This window comes from Puma concolor, chromosome D2 (assembly GCF_028749965.1).
Source record: "Puma concolor isolate L17-30 chromosome D2, mPumCon1.1.hap2, whole genome shotgun sequence".
In the NCBI taxonomy this organism is placed as follows: Eukaryota; Metazoa; Chordata; class Mammalia; order Carnivora; family Felidae; genus Puma; species Puma concolor.
Window position 1 is genome coordinate 14,100,311 of NC_141677.1, and position 20,361 is coordinate 14,120,671.

The 20,361-nt window shown below is 39.6% G+C and overlaps 1 protein-coding gene across 3 annotated transcripts in view; it reads left to right on the top strand.

Annotated features, from left to right (window-relative positions):
• TARBP1 (tRNA guanosine 2 -O-methyltransferase TARBP1) overlaps nucleotides 1-20,361 on the top strand; it is a 90,310-nt gene that overhangs the window by 15,880 nt on the left and 54,069 nt on the right. For all 3 annotated transcript variants that reach the window (XM_086679656.1, XM_086679654.1, XM_086679655.1), the window contains exons 7-12: nucleotides 411-546; nucleotides 1,159-1,255; nucleotides 2,412-2,501; nucleotides 8,195-8,336; nucleotides 13,626-13,725; nucleotides 14,703-14,875. In XM_086679656.1, coding sequence (XP_086535782.1) covers nucleotides 411-546; nucleotides 1,159-1,255; nucleotides 2,412-2,501; nucleotides 8,195-8,336; nucleotides 13,626-13,725; nucleotides 14,703-14,875 — 738 coding nt within the window. The remainder of the gene's footprint in view (nucleotides 1-410; nucleotides 547-1,158; nucleotides 1,256-2,411; nucleotides 2,502-8,194; nucleotides 8,337-13,625; nucleotides 13,726-14,702; nucleotides 14,876-20,361) is intronic.

Below are 20,361 nucleotides of genomic sequence, written 5' to 3' on the forward strand. Positions count from 1 at the left end.
ACCCGGGTGTCCTGGTTCCACTTTTGAATATTATGAATAACTCTCCTGTGCATATTCACATACACATTCTTGTATGAACGTATGCCTTCAGTTCTTTTGAGTAAATGCCCAGGAGAGGAATTGTTGGCTCCTCTGGTAATTCTCCGTTTAACTCATGGAAGAGCTACCCAACTTTTCCATACTGGCTGCACCGTTGTGCACTCCCACCAGCAGTGTGGGAGGGTTCCAATTTCTCTGTGTCTGTGTCAGCACTTGTTACTGTTTATCCTTTTGATTGTAGCCCTCCTCGTGGGTGTGAAGTTCTGTCTCATGGTTTTTGATGTGCATTTTCATACCTAATGACTGCTGACGTTGAGAAGCTTTCCAGGTGCTTATTGGCAACGGTGATATTTTACAACTTTTTCTTTCAGGCAGTTTCCTATTAAAGTGTATTCAGAAGATGTCAAGTAGACATTGGTGTGCCATTCCCATTTTGTTTCTGTCAAAGGCTTTGGCAAATGTCCCACGATGTAAGGCCCTGGGTATCGAAGCTCTTCTTGCTTTCAGGTAATTTACTTCCTGCTCACATACGTTTGTGTGTTCACATATGGTTATCTGCCATAACTCTCCGTCAGTAAATGTTGTTTTCCCCTCTGCTTTCATCTATCGTGAGTGGTTTTGGTTAATGCTGGCCTTGGGACTTCTGAGCCCTTAATTTTTATATTAAGTAGTAAAAAAAAAATCTGTGTATGTGGTTGAGCTTACTTTGTTTTTATGAATTACTGATCATTGGATTTTGAATCCAATCGATCATTTGAATTACTGATTATTGGATTTTGATGATTTTGAAACAAGGCCAGTAAGGTTCTCTTAAATTACATTGATAATGTAGGAAACTAGAACTAAAATACTAGACGGTAATATTGATTGTAAAGTATTTCAAAAACCGTAAACTTCTTATTTTAAAAGTGTCATTTATAGTCTTTGAAAGAAGTATGTTTCATAGTAAATTGAGTTCTAGTAGAGACCTCATGGAAAATAATAGCCTTGAAGTTGCACTGACAGTGACTTTCTGCAACGGGAATCGTAGATACTAGAAATCAGCTTGTCAATATTTACGAGTTATCAGAATTGTCTTTGAGAACATGGAAATGCATTGTTTTTGTTTTTTGACGTCAGGGATGTTCTTCAGTGTACTATGATCACCCATCAGATTCTATTGAGAGGGGCGGCTCAGTGCTACCTTCTTCAGACAGCCATGAATTTGGTAGACGTGGTAAGTTTGTCTTCTTTACTCATGATATTTCAATTTACAAGTCTTTCTCCATGAGCAGGTGTGCAGAAAAGTGTCAACATAGCAGGCCTGTGGTGCTGTCATTAGAAAGCCCTGCTCATAAGGTCAGCCCGGCCCTCGCTCGTGGCTGGGAACTTGGATTTCAGGAGGTTTCCCCCTATCCTCACTAGTAAGAGCGATGTACTATGCCTCAGGTGTTTACACACACAGTCGTCTATACTGAACACCTCCTCCTTCTCGGAGTCTGGGATTTTGGTAGGTGCTCTGGAGAGATGGCTGTGTGATCAGCTCCCAGTAAAAACCCAGGGCCATAAGTCTCTTCCCTGGTAGACAACATTTCGCATGTTGTTACAGCTTGTTGCTGGAGGGATTAAACCTGTTTCGGGTGATTTCACTGGGGGGAGAGGGGTTTCCTCTTCACATCTTCCTGTAAATCCACCTTCAAGGAATGTAGAGTATCTTTGTTTTTTACAGAGCCACACCACTACGATTGCTAAAAATAAGGGTTAGCAAACTTTTCCTGTGAAGGGCCAGAAAAAGTCCCATTTTTTTAAGGTGCTGTGTGTATCTGTTACAACTTAAAAGCAGCCATAGACAGTTTATAAATAAAGGGACTCTGTACCACTAAAACTTTATTTACAAAACAGCTGCGAGTGGTTTTGCTGACTCCTGGCCTAGAGCAAGGTATCTTAATTCAAGATGTACAGTCTTAAGAGAATGAAAAGACTTAGGTGGTTTTCATGAGGCAGGGTGTCGTTTCATAAAGCAGGGCTTAGAAAAGGAAGCCTCACTTTTCGACTTAAGTAATTTCTTATAGAATGTTTTTGTTTTGCTTTTAGACTGTGACCATCTTGTCTTTAAGGTAGTAGCCTTGACTGTAAGGAAAATAGATGTATAAAATAATCATTGACTTTAAGTAATGATGTAACGTTTGTAGTCAGTATCTTCATTTCTAAGGTTGAGTATTTTCTTTTTAAAAAAATAGCTTTCTTTTGATTTAGCCAGTAATATTCTACTTTAAATAGTATGCTTTGCTTTTACAGTGATTTCATTTTATTTGCTTAAAAATTTTTAAATGAGTGATTTTTTTTTTTTAACTGCCCTGACACCTTCTCCCCGACCCCCCACCATCTTATAGGAGAAGGTGTCACTCTCTGATATTTCAACTTTTCTCATGTGTCTGAGACAAGAGGAGTCCTTAGGACGAGGAACCTCATTGTGGACAGAGGTGAGATTGAAAATAATTTAATGATAAGGTCTTTGAAATGTTATAAAAATTTTATTCTAATTCACTACTAGTCTCTTATGTAACATACAGTGATGGCTTTGTTATCTACCAATAGAGGTTTTCTTTTTCTTTTTTTTAATGTTTTTTTTTTTGAGAGAGATAGAGTCCGAGTGGGGCAGGGTAGAGAGAGAAGGAGACACAGAATCTGAAGCAGGTTCCAGGCTCTGAGCTGTCAGCACAGAGCCTGACGTGGGGCCCAAACCCACGGACTGTGAGATCATGACCTGAGCTGAAATCGGTTGCTCAATTGACTGAGCCACCCAGGCGCCCCTACCAACAGAGCTTTTAAAATATTGTCTATTTGCTTTGAATGGACCTAACAGTGCAGCTAGGATTCTTATGGGGAGACAGGAGAATGTTGGGGATAGAGACAGACTTACTTAGAAGAGAAGGTAGGGCTCGTGGGCAGATCTTGAGTCTGGATGAGATGTATCAGGAGTCACGATAACTCAAAAACAGGAACACAGACCTCCTCTTTTGCTTTTTGTTCTGTTTGTTAATGGCAGTTCCATCTACCCATTTGCCCAAGTCTCGCATTTTGGTAATTCCTGATTCTTCCTGACTTTATGCATCGAACCCACCATGAAATCCTCAGTGCCTTTCCTTTTCTGCCACCCTTGCTCTTGTGGAGACCCTTAACTAGTACTGCCTCACCTGCGACAGCCTTGGCAGCCTCGGGGTGCCACTGTGGCCTCACGGTGCTCCTTTTGTCCGTGCGGTCTTCATTGGTCTGCTTCCTCCTCTTTGTTTTGTCTGAAACCATGGGACTCCATCCACACTACTCACGTCAGCTCATATGATGGGTCTAGCTGGTTGAATTCTAATCTTATACAGTTCTACAGTTTTTGAGGACAGGGAGCTTTTTAAGAAAAGATTTATATTTCTCCCAATTACTGATTACTGAGATTACCGAGGGCAGGGATGTGATTAATTTATTTTAGAAAGCAAGTTTGTCTATGTATGCTCAGAAACAAGAGAAATCAACTTGAGCCATGCTAAAATAATTTAGGTGTGAAATCATGAGGGCACAGAGTAGGGTAATGGAATGAAGAAGGAGGAGAAAATCAGGGCCTTTAAAAATTAGAATTTCATCGTATTTTCTTGATAACACTGCATCTCATTAGGTGGAATCTGAAAAATACAGAAGCATATAAAGAAAATAAAAATAACCTGTAATGCCTGCAACCAAATTAAATCCATAATTTTTGCCTTAATTATTAATGTTTTCAGTATATGTATTCTCAGTCTTGCTTTCTCACCTCATATACATATAATAACATAGTAGGGGCGCCTGAGTGGTTCAGTCAGTTAAGCGTCCGTCTTGATCCCAGTGTTGTGAGTTCAAGCCCTCGCGCTGGGTCCCATGCTGGGCATGGAGCCTACTTAAAAATAAAATAAGATAAAATAAATATTAATATGTGTGATTTTCTAAACAAAGTTACAATTATGCTGTTCCGAATTTTATTTTTCATCTTCACGTACATTTGAGCATTTTAACATGTTGCTAAATAATCTTCCACCATGTGATATTTAAAATTTCAGGTGATTAAATCTTTTAGAATTTATTGAATCAGTTCTTTTTGTTGGACTTCTGTGTCAGATCTTATCATTTCATCTAGAAGTATGTGCTGCTAAAAGATAAAGACTTTAAAAGGGGCTAAATAGGGGCACCTCGATGGCTCAGTCGGTTAAGCATCCAACTTTGGCTCAGGTCATGATGTCGTGGTTCATGGGTTCGAGCCCCGTGTCAGGCTCTGTGCTGACAGCTCAGAACCTGGATCCTGCTTTGGATTCTGTGTTTCCCTCTCTCTCTGTCCCTACTTGACTCACACCCTGTTTCTCTCTCTCTCTCTCTCTCTCAAAAAATGAATAAATCATTAAAAACATTTTTTTAAAAAGGGCTGAAATAGGCTCTTATCATACCTAAAAATGTTCATGATAATTTCTTGATTTCAAATATTCAGTGTTTAAATTTCTCCAGATGCCCAGTAAGTGTGTTTGTACTTTGCTTTTTGTTTGTTCAAATATTCAGCTTTGTTCAAGCATTCAAATGAGGTCCCTTCATGGCATTGATGTATACAGTTTGTAAATTGTGGTGAATCCATCTGAAATTTATCTTGGGACACGGTATGAGTGGTGAGGTTTCAGTGAGAAAATGCGTATGAAAGTGTTTCAGACTATGCTTGATCCACACTAAGTCTGACACACTCTACCATTTTTGTCCTTTCCCCTCTGACCAGCCGGATGCTTGTTTTATTTGTCAGCAAGGAGCCCCCCTTAGATTTCTTAATTAGTTCCACTTATTTTCTCCATTCTCTGAGTCATTCCTATGTCTTCATCTTTTTCCTTCTTTTTAACTTTCTTTTGGTCTGTTTGCTTATCCCTTAATATCTTGGTTTACTGAAGACTATCGTGTGCACACTTTGCACACAGTGGACTCCGTGCTAAGTTTTGGAAATTCGTGGTCAGCAAGATACACGTGGCCGCTGTCCTCACAAAGCTTACAGGCTGGTGGTTTATCTGAACCCAAACTTTAATTCTTTCTGTTTAAAAATAGAAGCAAATATGTATATATGTACCTTAGCTTAGTTCTGGCTATAGTGCATATGGGGTAGTGTCCTCATTGCAGTAGCAATCTCTATTATGTTAAATCATGTAAAATCATTGATGTTCGGTCAGTTTTAACCTGTGGAAATGGCATTTCCCTATAGCTCAACCTAAGTAATTTTTAAAATTCAAGGGCAGTATTAGGTTCACAGAGAAACTGAACAGAAGGTGCAGAGAGGTCCCCCCACCTCCTCACCAGTCCCCTCCTCCTCCCTCTCTATTATTAACATCTTGCGTTAATGGGATATATTTGTTATGATTGATGAGCCAGTATTGATACATGATTATTAACTAATGTCCATAGTTTACATTGGGGTTCACTCTTTGTTTTGTATATTTCATGGACTTTGGTAAGTGTGTAATGACACAAATACCATTACCCTATCACACCGATGAGTCTCACTGCCCTAAAAATCCCCTGTGCTCCACCTGCTTGTCCCTTTCTTCTCTCCCCCCAGCCCCAAACCCTGGGCAACCACTGATACTTTCTCTGCATCCATCGTTCTGCCTTTTCCGGAATGTCCTCTAACTGGAATCCTATGCTGTGAAGCCTTTTCCGATTAGCGTCTTTCACTAAGAAATATGCATGTCTTTTCATGGCTTGATAGCTCACATCTTCCTATCACTGAATAACATTCCATTGTCTGATATGCCACTGCTCATTCATTCATTCACCTCCCGAAAGACACCTCGGTTGTTTTTAAATTCTGGCAATTATGAATAAAGCTGCTCTAAACCTTAACATACAGGTTTTTATATGGACATAACGTTTTAACTCATTTGAGTGCTGTGGATTTCAGTTGTTGTGGATTACGTTAAGAGAATGTTCAGTTTTTTAAGGAGAGCCCAAATTGTCTTCCAAAGTGGCCGTACCATTTTGCATTCCCACGAGCGGCGAAGGAGACTTCTGTTGCCCTACATCCTTATCGGCGTTTGGTGTTGTCAGTGGTTTGAACGTTAGCCATTCTGTGAGGCGTGTGGTGGTATCTTGTTTTTTTAATTTGCAGTTCTCTAGTGATGTGATGCTGAACGTCTTTTCATATGCTGTTTGCTCTTTGTGTATCTTCTTTGATGAGGCGTTTGTTCAGATCTCTGCCTATTTGTAAAAATCGGGTTATTTGTTTTCGTAACGGTAAGTTCTTTGTGTATTTTGGATACCAATCCTTTACCAGAAATGTGTCTCTTGCAAATAGTTTCCTCCCAGTCTGTGGCATCTTCTGGTTTCCTTGACAGTATCCAAATAAACGTTTGAGACTTGTATTTTAATGGGAAATCAAGGGAACCTGTCTCCCAGAGACTGCTAGGTAGATGCCATTTTAAATCATAATTCTGACATGAAAACTCTTTGAAGAAGACAACATTCTGAGTCTTGTGACAGATTTGATGGAAGGAAGAAGCAGATATGAATTTGAGTTTACTTGTCTGTCGGTTATTTTGTCATAGTAGGATGCCGCTTGTGGGAAATGCAAGATTTGGAAAACCTCACACGTTTTACAGCAGTAATTAAGAAACGTAGCCTGACCAGTGTGAGAGGAATATAGAGAAAAAGTATATTCTGTTGGGAGATCAGTATCCTTGTTGGCCTCCCTGTCAGATTTTACAGTTCTCTGACTTGATAATAAAGACCTACACATTGGTGTTTCTGAACTCATTCATTGGCACCTATGGGATGTTGGTTTTAGTCTTGACTGATTCATTCATTCATGAAATTTGTCTTTGGTCAGGTGATGCATCACGGTCTCCTTGCATGTAATTTTGGATGACCTTAATACCGAGAAAATTCTTATTTTTTAGAAAGACTTATTTCATAATGATTGACTTCGTATTTAAATTCGTATGTTGTGGGGCACCTGGTTGGTTCAGTCGGTTAAGCGTCCGACTTTGGCTCAGGTCACGATCTCATGGTCCGAGAGTTTGGGCCCCGCATCGGGCTCTCTGCTGACAGCTCAGAGCCTGGAGCCCGTTTCAGATTCTGTGTCTCCCTCTCTCTCTGCCCCTCCCCTGTTCATGCTCTGTCTCTCTCTGTCTCAAAAATAAATAAACGTTAAAAAAAAAAAATTAAAAAAAAATTCGTAAGTTGAATGTGTACAGTAAGAGATGTGCTGTAAAAGGAAAACCTAGAACATAATTAGATTTCAAAACAGAATTCACAATTATGCGTGATCAAAGTTGAATTCTGTGACTTGTAGTTTTGTACATCTTCCAAAAGATGTAATGGGAAAGGACTAGTATTTCTCTTTTTAATTCATACATTTCAAAAGGTGCGTATGATAGAAAGTAGCCTTGTCAGGAAGGTGGGAACTTTAATTACAACTTAATACATTCTGCATTCTCTCAAACATATCTTTATTTTTGTATGTGAAGTTGGAATGAATTTTAAGGTTGTAATTTGTTTTACGTAATGTGTCACTTTTCACAAAGATGTTCTTTAGAAGACCCTATCAAAATGTGTACTATATATTAGGTACTTAAAAAATTTTTTTTTAAGTTTGTTTGTTTTGGGAGAGAGTGTGGGCATGCCTGTTGGCCTGTGAGCGTGGGAGGGGCAGAGGGAGAGAGAGAGAGAGAGAGAGAGAGAGAGAGAGAGAGAGAGAGAGAGAATGAGAATGAATCCCAAGTAGGCTCCATGGTGTCAGTGTAGAGCCCTATGCGAGGCTCGATCTTACAAGCCGTGAGATCATGACCCGAGCCAAGATCAAGAGTTGCACGCTTAATGCACCGAGCCACCCAGGTGCTGCCGTTCTTTAAAAATTCTTGCCTGTTAATGAAGTTTACGCACTCTCTGAGGGAGGTTGAAACACCCACATGTGTATATACACAGATACCTACATATATATACATATACACATTTTTTTTCTATCTGCACTATTATCTGTAGAACTCCATCATGACTAAATATTTTATTACTTTGTTGTGTTCAGTTATTTAAATTCAGTTTATTGTGGAAGAAAGAAAATTGGCTTAGGGCAATTAGAAACCCTTTGTTCAGGTAGGTTTTTAAAATAAAAACTATTTTTTCTTCCTAGCTCTGTGATTGGTTGCGTGTTAATGAAAACTGTTTCAGGAGAGCCTCAGATTGTAGTTGCGTTGGACTTCCTGAGATGTCCTCTCTAAATGCTTACGTGAAGAACCTAGTTCAAGAGTATATGAAGTCACCTGCTTTGGAAAGTAAGTCTGAAATCATTTATATGGATTGGTATCACCAAATTGTCTTCAAAGGACTTTTAACTAGTTTTTCAGATCAAGATACACGCTTAACGAAGAAATGCGTGATTTACTGGTATCCAACTCCTATTTTCAGCCAGATGTGAATAATGGAATGTAAAAATACGTTTCCTACTTGTACTTTATCTGTTCTAGGACTTGAGGTTTTCAAACTATTTTTGTATGTTTTAAGAAACTAGTAGGTTGCCAAAGTAGGAATTGGACACAAATTTATTCTATAATTACTGAATCTTCACAGGCTCCATACCGCCTATGTGTTTTTAGAGCCTCTGTAAGTGGAAATATTTGTAGATAAATATGGGTAGCTTTTATGTGTTTGTTTCCAAAACATCACATGTAATATGAACTGATTTTGAAAAGTAGTTTTAGAGAAAAGTTATGTTTGAAAGGGTGGTTTTGTTAGTTTTTTTCTTTTTACCAGATACTTAGCCGATATCAATTTTCCAACTTCTTTGGGGAAGTGTGTAAGACTACATAAGGGAAGAACTATTAGCAGATTCATTAATTAGGATTCTTCTTACATTTCTAATGCTGCTTCATTAAAGTCGTTAGGGGTAATTTGGGTAAATTACATCTTTGAATTTAACGTGTCTTAAATTTCCTAGCGTTGTCTCAGACTAAGTTGTGTTCATGTACTGATTTCTCTGATCATGGAATAGGTTTTAAACGATCAGATAATTATCCTTCCAAGTTCATCTCTTCTTCCTTCGTAGAATATTTCTCTTTTGTATTTTATTCTATGTCTAATAATTCTGTGCTGTTACTTGGAGGATTCTTTTGTTAGGCCTACAAAAGTAAATAAATTTTAGTTCCTACTAGAGTAAACACACGTTAAGCTCCCTGAAATATCTATAGAACTTGTTTTATAATTTAGAGTATATAACAGTGTCAGATCCGATTAGATACTCAAAATCGGATGAAACGCTATTTTTAGAATTTCTTTAATATTTCTAGAACTTAAAATATACTATTTAATATATAACATGCTATTTTAAGTTTTTAAAAAAATTAAAACTTGATTTCAAGTACAAAGGAAGCATTTGTGTTTGTTTTAATATTTTTGTTTGTTTGATTTTTAATGCCCTTGGCTAAGTGCCTTTATGAAGTTTAATTGACAGCTACTGGGCAATTCTGAGACCAAATGAATAAATTCCAAAGCAAACGATATTTATCTTGAGTTTCTGAACGTAAGATACATATAATATTCGCATTCGTTTTTATATAAAGACTGATTGGCCAAAACACTATTTTCAGTCAGGTTCTACATCTAAAGTAGCTTTTTCTTTGGCTTTTGGTATATAGTTAGTACAGGTAGCTTTCATACTATTGATTCAGCAAGCACATATCACGTGTTTTCTAAGTGCCAGGCATCGGAATTACAGAGATAAAAGCTGTATCCCTTGCCCTCAGAAGGAGCATCATCTAGCAAGGAAGTTGATAAGTAAGCAGATAATCCTAGCACAGTGCCTTGAAAGCCATAAGCACTGGGATGGGGAGCCTGTACGAGCAGTTGTCTGTTTAGAACAGGTAGAACAGCAGAGGTAGCGGGACGTCACCAGGTGAGCGACGTCTGACGTGTGAATAGAAATTAAGGTGAAAAGAGGGAAGGAGCATCCCACAAGGCTTGGATGAACTTGCGTCCGGGGAGCAGAAAGTAGGCAGGCCACTATCCATCTGTGTATTTGTATATCTGTGTATCTTTCATCTGTGTATTTATGACACGGAGCTCAAGAAAGAATGGTAAGAGGTAAGGATGGATATGAGGTACACACACACACACACGCACACGCACACGCACACACGCTGTGTTGTTCACACGATACCTAAGACAATAGGACAGAGCAACAACAAAAACCACACAGAACCAGCATCACCTACAAACAAACAAAAATGTCAAAGAACTTTCAGAAATTACAGGAAGTGCAACAGTTTGGAAATAGCACCAAAGGCTTGTCAGAACTTGGATGTGCTAAGATTAACCAGAATGTGAAATACATTTGAAGAAATTTATACTGAAATCAAGCGGTCCTCAGAAAGGATATTTGATAGGTGAAGATTTTGAGGTTAATGTGCCTACTTGAAATGTAACTAAGAAATGTAGAGCTATGGAATAACCCCAAAGTAGTATATTGCAGTTGTACAACAAATGATAAAAATAGCTTTGAGGTATAATTGATGTATGTTAAACTGCTCCTACGTAAGCTGTACGGTGTGATGGGTTTTGACCTATGTATATATGAAACCACCAGCATAGCAAGGTGTGACGAACATAACTGTCAGGCTCAAAAGTGTTTTCGCACTTCTACCTCTTTCTCCTCCAAGCACAGACGAGCCCTGATGTGCTCTCAAGACATCGGATTAGTTTGCATTTTCTAGAATTGCACTCCGTTTTTAAAATTCACGGTGGCAAGGTTTGACTGGTGATTCAGGGCTAAGTTGCCTTAAGGTGATTAATAATAGCCAGCGATTCTTTTGTTTCCTTAAAACCACTGTTGCCTCCACTTTTCTACCTCCAGGGAGAGAAAACGGAGCATAAATAGGAATTCTCTGCCAGTTGTTTGCAGAGTACGGTTTCCAGATCAGCCATGCCAACATCACCTGGAAACTGTTTCGAAATACAAATTCTCCAGCTCTATCCCAAACCTGTTGAATCAATCTCTGGGTAGGAGCTCACCCTCTGTATTAATAAAGTCTCCAGTTATTTTGAAGTTTGAGACCCACTGCACTGAAGCATGGATTTGCTTAGTATGGTGACAAAGTACTCAGGAAGCAACCTGCCGCAAAATTCCCTGCAAAGGTGTGCCTTCCTCTGGAGGAGTAAGGCGCCCAGTTATTACTGGCCTCGTACTGTGGCGTTCCTTGACAGCAGAAGGCATTAAATATCCACTAAACTTCTCATTTACAACCTTCCCTTTCCATATCCAAGGTGAAAAATTGCTCAAGATTTCAGACAGGATCTGTGCTTCTAGAACTGTGCTCTTGGTATTTTGCCGGAGGAAGTGAGAACTGTCAGGGTAGCCACTTTGAGGACCCAGCATGTGCTGTTCATACCAAAACGTGTCGTATTTACATCCAAAGGCTTCCTGCTCACATGCTGTGTAAATGGAGAAGATGCTTAAGGGCCACTGCGACTTGGAAAGGTTTCCTTCTTAAATAGCACCCCCACCCCTTCCGCCTCCTGTGAGGTCAAGGGTATCTGATTATATAAATGTTCTTCAAAATAGAGGGAACTAAAAAAAAACAAAAAGCATAGAGGGAACTGAAGAGCATATTGGCATTTGATTTCATCTTAGTCTGTGTTTATAAATGAATTTTCAGTGTAAATGTGGGATGTAAAGCATTAATGAGAAAAAATGTTGCAGAGAATAAGTTTGAATAACTCATCTTTACACTGATAAATGTGGCTTACTTAATTTTTCTAGATAGCACCAACATTGGGATTTTTTTTAATAAATATGAGCAGATTTTTTATTGACGGCAACTAAGTGCCATTTATAAGATTTTTTAAAATATCTAACAAAGTTTTTCCTTTTGTTGTATTTTTTAACTGAGTTCTCCTACATGCAAGCATGTTTTTACCGTTGTCCATCTTCTGTACTATTCCAATAAATTTGTATCAAAATAAATTATCCCCAAAATATATTAGAGTGTTTAAGAAAATGGTTTAAGTATTTAAACTCCTGGGCTGGAAAACTAGATCTCTTGCCAAAAATTTTCTTGGAAATTGAGGTGAAAAGTGTGACCTCACTATAGTAATACACCACGAATAAAGAAGAAATCTTCTCTTCATGCCTTATTTTAATTTAACTGGCTTTCAGAGATGGGAAATACTCATTTTATCTGTTAACCATGTTCTCTCTTCCAAAACTTATTCTAGAAACTTTGCATGTATTTTTATAATAAACCCAAGGAAAGTCTTATTTGTTAGCTTGATTTCATAGAAAGTGATCTAAACTTTTTTTTTTTTTAAAGTGTAGTTGACACACAGTGTTAGGTTAGTTTCAGCATAGACCTGAGTTTTCTGAGAGGATGAGCAGTTAGTTATTCCAGGGTCCCACAGCTAACGAGCACAGGACTCGGGTTCAGACGCACGTCTGAAGCTCCAGAGCCTTTGTGTCCATACCTATTCCATCCTCCTCCTGGTTGCATTTTAGGGAATTTTCTTCTCTCGACTGAAATACTAGAATTGTCTCTTAACCCATCCACTTGAATCTCCTCTTGCTTCCCCTACAGTCTGTCTCCCACATTGTGCCTGGAGAAATCTGTTCAAACTACTAATTTGGATCTACAGATGTTTCCTCCCTTTGTTTTATATGCCTTCACTTTAACCTCCAGTGGCTTCCCTTGCCTTTAGGGTCAAGACAGGAATTCTTTGCATGGCCTGCTCAGTCTTCTGGTCTCTTCCCTGGCTGTTTCTGCAACCTCATCTTTGGCACTCCTCGCACTTGTGAGTCCCTGCTACATGGGCGCCCCTCTATCTCCTGGAGCACGGCTTGCTTCAGAGGACCCTTGATGTGCTCTTCCTAACTTGGGAAGGCCTTGCATCCCTTCAACTACTGCACTCTTTCCCAGCCTTTGTGCTCAGCCTACTCGTTCTTCAGGGCACTTTCTCTTTACTGCCCAGAAAGAGGAGAGCATAGCCTCCTAGTGTGCACTTCCCTCGTGACATTTTATACCAGTCACTACAGTTGTCATTTTACATTTCATTGTTCTTTGACGAATGTTTTTCTCCTCTACTGCAACGTAAATTCCGTTAGCACAGGAGCCATTGTGTCTTCAGCACCTAGGTCAGCTCCTTTATCTGTGTCCTGCAGAAGGCATTGGTTTTGTTTTATTTATTTTTTAATGTTTATTTTTGAGAGAGAGAGAGAGAGAGACAGCATGAGCAGGAGAGGGGCAGAGAGAGAGAGAGGGAGACACAGAATCTGAAGCAGGCTCCAGGCTCTAAGCTGTCAGCACAGAGCCCGATGCAGGGCTCGAACACACGAACTGTGAGATCATGACCTGAGCTGAAGTGGGATGCTTAGCTCACTGAGCCACTCAGGTGCCCCTGTTTGTTTGTATTTAAACACGTATAACGATGAGCTATACTGTAAGGTGTTGTCCTGCATTTCATCTCAGCTCTTATAATCTGATATTGATAAGACATAATCATTTGGTTGTTTTGTTTTGAAACCTCATCTTTGAAGGATTTTGTTAACACTTTGCAAACCTTGACTATTATTATTCAAGCAGGAGAAAACTGCTTTATGCCTGACTGGTTTGAAGCCAAGCTTGTTGCAATGATGGTCTTGTTGGCTGTAGATGTGGAAGGAATGAAGTCTCAATACAGGTAAGTGTTTTCAAGCTAAAAAAAAAAAAAAAAAAAAAAAGGCTAATCAAATTTATGGTGCCTGTTCAGACTTTTCCACGATTATTTGTATGGAGTTGATCACAGGGTATTAAAAGAAGAAACTAGAGCATTGTCAGTACACTAAAGAAATGCCTAAAATTAACAATAAATTAATATGAATGGGCCTTATTAGGCTTTTAGGTTAGTAAGTTCAGCTGTTCGAGAAGGTCAGAAACACTATATACAGTAATCACAGTTTTATATAAGAATATTAGAACAGATTTTAAGATTCTCGCATATGATTGGGTAAAGAAATTTACTGGGTTGGTCAAACCCAACACATTTGTAAAACGTGTACTTTTTATTAATGTAATAAAGACAAGGCGATCTCATTTATATTTTGAAAATGTGCGCAGATCAGTTCTCACCAGATTATGATTGTTGCAGAAAGCAACTTCCACTTGCTCGTGTATTTGCATGATATGCAGTTAATTTGATTAACATCAAATCTCTTTTCTAGACAAAGCTTTAGTACTAAAGTTGGTTATGATGTTTTTTTTATAAATCCTTAATTCTTTGTATTTTTTGTTAACATCTCATTTCCTTGGCTAGCATATGTTTGTTTTGTTTTGTTTTTAAATTATTGTAGCAGGGTCTCAGCATTTTAATTTCCGAATGAATTGGGTATAGGATTCCCTTTATACTTGTGCTTGAAGTTGAGTGTGGAACGTTCTTCCCTGTGCTTTCTTTGTGAGTGCAATGCTGTACTCCCTGAGAAAGCACAGACTGGAGAGGTCAGCGAAGAGGCCGGAGGGAGAGATCAGTCCTAACAGGTGCTACGTGTCTGCATCATCTAGAAGACTAATTCTGTCTAACTGAATCCATTAGTTATATAACCAGTTCCACAAGTTATAGATGGAAACGAATTTCTTCATGGTTTTGAAATGCTTGATTTGGGCATGTCTTTTAATATCTAGTGAAAAGCGGAGAACACAGAATGTATTAAGGATATTCTTAGATCCTCTTCTGGAATCCCTTATGAAGTTGGGCACAAATGCCTACATGCCCTTGCTGAAAACTGACAGATGCCTGCAGTTGCTGGTGAAGTTATTGCACACTTGCATGTTGAAAGGTTCCAGTACCCAAGATGGTGAGGACAAATGGTTTCTGTTGGTGTCTTGCTTGGTATATTGTTGGTGTCTGGAATGAGAGGACATTCCTGACTCTTTGAAATAAGAGGATTACTTTATGCATTCAGCAGATATCGACTATTTCCCGGGGGTACTGGGGATCCAGCAGTGAAGGTACAAGCCCCCTGCCCTCATGGAGCTGACAACAAAGCCTTTACATATGTGCCAGTTACTGTTGATTTTACAGCTCGATCTTCTTTGCTTGTCTTTTTTTTTTTTTTCCCCATTTATGCTCAGTCATTGATTTCCAGGCCATGAAAATGATCCCTATTTCACATGTTACAGCAAGATCCCTTTCTCATGGCCACTATGATACATGTTGCAGAGATTAAGCTAAAGCGTGAGAATGGTAGTCATTTTATAAAGAGTTGTTTGCAAATACATTGGTCTCTAAGTACCTTTTTTTTTTTTTAATCTTTATTTTTCAGAGAGAGAGAGAGAGAGCACGAGCAGGGGCAGGGGGCAGAGAGAGAGAGGGAGACACAGAATCTGAAGCAGGCTCCAGGCTCTGAGCCGTCAGCACAGAGCCCAATGCAGGGCTTGAACCCATGAACCATGAAATCATGACCTGAGCCGAAGTCAGATGCTGAACTGACTGAGCCACCCAGGTGCCCCTCTAAGTACCTTTTTTTTTTTTTTTTAATTTTTTTTTTTAACATTTTGAGACAGAGAGAGAGAGCATGAATGGGGGAGGGTCAGAGAGAGGGAGACACAGAATCCGAAGAGGCTCCAGGCTCTGAGCTGTCAGCACAGAGCCCGGCGCGGGGCTCGAACTCACGGATGGCAAGATCACGACCTGAGCTGAAGTTGGCCGTTTAACCGACTGAGCCACCCAGGCGCCCCTCTAAGTACCTTTTAAGTAGAAAATAATTCATATGGAAAGTGTAGTGGTAATGGAAACGTTGAGTTCGTCTCTCCTTAAACAAAGATACATGCAGAACAGTAGCTGGAAACCACAGACACTAGAGACAAGAATATTCATGGATGAGCCTTGATTCCCAATCCGTTCTCACCAGTTTCACTTGGCATTTTAGAAATTTGCTGTGTGAAAATCCTAGAGAAGCGCTGCTGTGAGGCTAAGCCTGAGGAAAACACTGATGGGATTATATTTTAACGTGTGGCCTGTGAACTTTTAAAGCCAGTTTCCAAATTCTGATATTTTTGATACTGGCAGCAGAATCAGGTGCTGGACGCGTGTAATGGTAACTTTTTATAAGCTTTTCAACTCGCTAAGGCCATAAATTTGGGTTCCTTTGACATGTGTTGACTGTTTGTACTAAGCTCAGTGCTTTCAAGTGCAGGACTGGGTCATAGGCACCATTTGGAAAACTGTGGTATTTGACACACACACGAGTGTGTGATGTTATATGTAAGTTACGATGCCCGATAATCAAACACCTGTGAACTTACTACCCAAGCTAAGAACGATGTTACCTGTTACCCCCCAGTCCCCTCTGTTTGCCTCCTAATTTTGACTTTTGTCTTTATCACTTCCGTGCACTTTAAAAAATGGGTTTATTTCATGTGTAGGTATTCCTCAACAACGTACTGTCCAGTTTTCCTGCTTTTGAGCTTTACAGAAATGTCGCTTCACCGTAGGAAGTCTTCTGTAACTTTTCCCACTTCACGTGTTTCTAAGCTTCCTCCACATCCTTTGTTAGACTTCGTTACTTTCCCCGTCGTGTAATCTTTCGTATGATGGCACCGCTATTTATGCGCTTTCCTAGTGCTGGACGTTGGAGTGTGGCTATGACTGTCACATGTGTGCTGCCACCAACATGTGTCTTCATGTCTTGTGGGCCTGTGTGTGTCTCTCTCCAGCATTGTGTACTGGTTCCTAGGGTATGTGCACATTCAGCTTTATAAGGTCGTGAAAAGTGTCTTTCTTTCCAGCTTCGTGTCCCTAAATGCGTACACACTTTATATTCTTTCCCGCAGAATGTCAGTGTTCCTGTTGTACCTCAGGCATATCTCTCTTTACGTCACCAAGGAAGAGCTAGGGAAATACTGATTTTGATAGCCGTTGGCTTCCATTTGACTGGTAAACCATATCAAGCTTCGTTAACTGTAACTAGACCTTAATCCTGAAAGATTTCTTTTATGAAGGAAGAGGAAAATAGAAAAGAGCTATTTCCATTTTATAAATGAGGAAACAGTCTGGGAATTAATTACCAGTACCAGGGGCAGTGAAGAAATAAGGGTAAAGTCAGAAATACCCAGGTAGACTTACTGTGAGCTGCTGGGATTGAGGCTTGGCAGTATGCTCTTTGGGGCAACTTTGGCTGAATTGTGTTTTAAATCATTTATTTAAAGTTTGTTTATTTGTTTTGGAGAGAGAGAGCGAGCGCAAGTGGGGGAAAGGCAGAGAGAGAGGGAGAGAGAATCCCAAGCAGGCTCCTCAGTGTCAGTGTAGAGCCCAATGCGGGGCTCAATCTCATGACCCTGGGATCATGACCTGAGCTGAAATCAAGAATTGGACACCCAACTGACTGAGCACTGAGGTGCCCTGTGTTTAAAATTTTTTAAATTTGGGGCCCATGGGTGGCTCAGTCAGTTAAGCATCAAGTGGAAGCAAGTGGGAGAGGGGCAGAGAGAAGGAGACAGAATCCCACACAGGCTCCACGCTATCAGCACAGAGCCCGACGTGGGGCTCCAACTCAAAAACTGTGAGATCATGACCTGAGCCAAAATCCAAGAGTTGGACGCTTAACTAGCTGAGCCACCCAGGCGCCCCTGTTGATTTTTTTTTTTTTCCAATTTCCTTCCTGTTTTTTGTTTGCTTCTGTCTGCTTGCTTTTAGTTTATTTTGCCTATTTAAAAAAATTAAGGTGGAAGTTCAGGTTGTAGATTTTAGATCTTTTTGAAAATGACCTCTCATGCTATAATTTTTTTTTTAAGTTTTGTTTTAACTGCATCCCAAAACTTTTGGTGTGTTGTATTTCAGTGCAAAGTATTTTCTAACTTTTCTTGAGACTCTCTCTTTTACTCGTGAATCACTTAGAAATGTGTTTGGAGATTTTCTTATTATCTTTCTGTTATTTTTACTCTATTCTAGGCAGAGAGCATACTTTGTACACTTTTCAGTTTTTACAACTTCATTAAGGTTTGTTTTATGATCTAGGGTATGGTCTGTCTTAGCTACTGTTCCATGCGCACCTGGAAAAAATGTGTATTCTGCCGTTGGTGGGTGGGGTGTCCTATAAATGTCAGATCCAAGACTTATGTGGTGCATCTCAATTTTATATACTTGACGTGTCTGTTTCCTCTGTTACTGAGAGGGGAGTGCTGGAGTCCCCAGGTCCGAGTTTGAGTTTGCCTCTTTTCCTTTCTAGTTCTGTGGGTTTGGCGTCCTGTATTTTGCACTTCTGTTGTTAGGTGCCTATGTGTTCATGTTTAGAAGAGTGTGTTTTCTTGGTGAGTTGACTCTTTCCTCAATATGTAATATCCCTTTTTATCCCTGGTTATTTCCTCTACTCTGAAGTCTAGTTTGCCTGGTAGTGATATAACCACTCCTACTTCCTTCGGATTAGAATTTGCATAGTATTATTCCCTGGCTTTTTTACTTTTATTCTATTCACATCCTTAGATTTGAAGTGAATTTCTTACAGACAGCATATGTCATGATTTTTTGGCCATTCTGACACTGTCTTTTAGTTGGTGTAGACTATTCGCATTTAATGTAATTACATATATGTTTGGGTTTAGGTCTGTCATTTTATTTTTTGTGTTCTGTTTATTCCCATTTTTCATTTCCGTCTTTCCCTCTTTTGGCTTGTTTTGGGCAGTTTGAACATTACTTCATATTCCATTTTAATTTACCCATTGTGTTTTTTACTAAACATCTAAAGCTTTGTGTGTGTGTTTGTGTGTGATTGCTATAGGGATTACAGTGTGCATACCTAACAGTCTGTTTAGAATTAACGTTTTACTGCTTGAAATGAATGTGGAAACTTGACCACCTTCTGGACTCCCTTTGCCCCTTTCTCCCCCACGTATTCTAGTTGTCTTCTATCTGCATTTACTGAAAAATACCAGACAATGTTAGAATTTTTGCTTTTAACCATCAAAGAGATTTTAAAGATTTCAAGAGAGTAGCCTATTGTATTTACCTAGATGTTTGTGGTTTCTTTGGCTTTTCTTTCATCCCTGATGCCTCGTGTTTTCCTGGGGCATCATATACTTTGTGTTTGAAAAACAGCTTTTAGCATTTCTTTTGGAACAGGTTTGCTGCCAGTGAATTCTTAGTTTTTTTTCATCTGAGAGTGTCTTTATTTCACCTTTTGAGGAATATTTTACTGGATATAAAATTCTGGTTTGACGGGTCTTTTCTTTCAGCAATTTAAAAATACTGCATTTGCTTCTGGCTGCCATTAGAATTCTCTGGTAATTCCAAGTGTTCTTTGCGTAGGTAATAACACTGTTTTTCTCTGCTTTCAAGGTTGTTTCTTTGTCTTTAGTTTTCAGCTGTTTGGTTATACTCTATCATATTGCATATGATTTATTTTATTTTGTTGGTCTGTTTTCAAGTTCACAAACTCTTTTTTCTTGCATCTCCTTTCTGTTATTGTTCCCATCCAGTGAGTTTTTAAAATTACAGTAATTGTACTTTTCAACTACAAAATTCCTATTTGGTTTTTGTGTATATCTTATATTTCTTTGCTGAGACTTTCTATTTTCCCATATGTTTCCAGAGGGTGTATTGATTGATTGTTGAAGCATTTTATCATTAGCTGCTTGGGAGTCTTTGTCAGATTATTCTAGAGTCTGCATCATCTTGTTGGCTTTTGTAGATTGTCTTTTCCCTCGTGGGGTAGGAACTTCCTGATGCTTCATGTGCCCTCTTGTTTTGGATCGTATCCTAGAGATTTTGAATATCGTGTTATGAGACTCTGGGTCTTGTTTACATCCTGTGGAGAATGTTGATATTCTTGTGTCGACGACAGTCAGCTTCAGGTTCAGCCCCAGTTCCTGATGTCCCATCTTCTGTGCGCGTTCGTTCCGCTGTCACTTTTGTTTTCCGATCCTTTGTGGTGTGGTCTTGACCTTGACATGTGATCCTCCCAGTGGCCAGTCTGGGACGTGGGCAGCTGTCTCTCTGTTAGTTGAGTTCCAGAAGTCTTTGGGATGCTGCTTAGTAGCCGGTCCATGCAGGGCAGCTCGGGGGGAGCCCAGCAGTTCACAGACCACTTTCTGGGGCCATTTTCCTGAGTACCTCTCTCTCAGGAATCTCCTAGGACTCATTGTCTGCTCCTCTGGGGTTCCCCCTTTTCATTCTCTGATGAGAAAGTTGGGGCCCATCAGGCTGCCTGCTTTCTTGACTGCTCCTGCACGTGGTTCCAGTCTGTAGGAAGACCAAGGTCACTGTGTTTGGTGTTACTGCTTTCTGAATCCTCCCACTACTTTTTACCTTGTAGAGTCTCCACATAGCTGCTCAGTTATTCAGTCT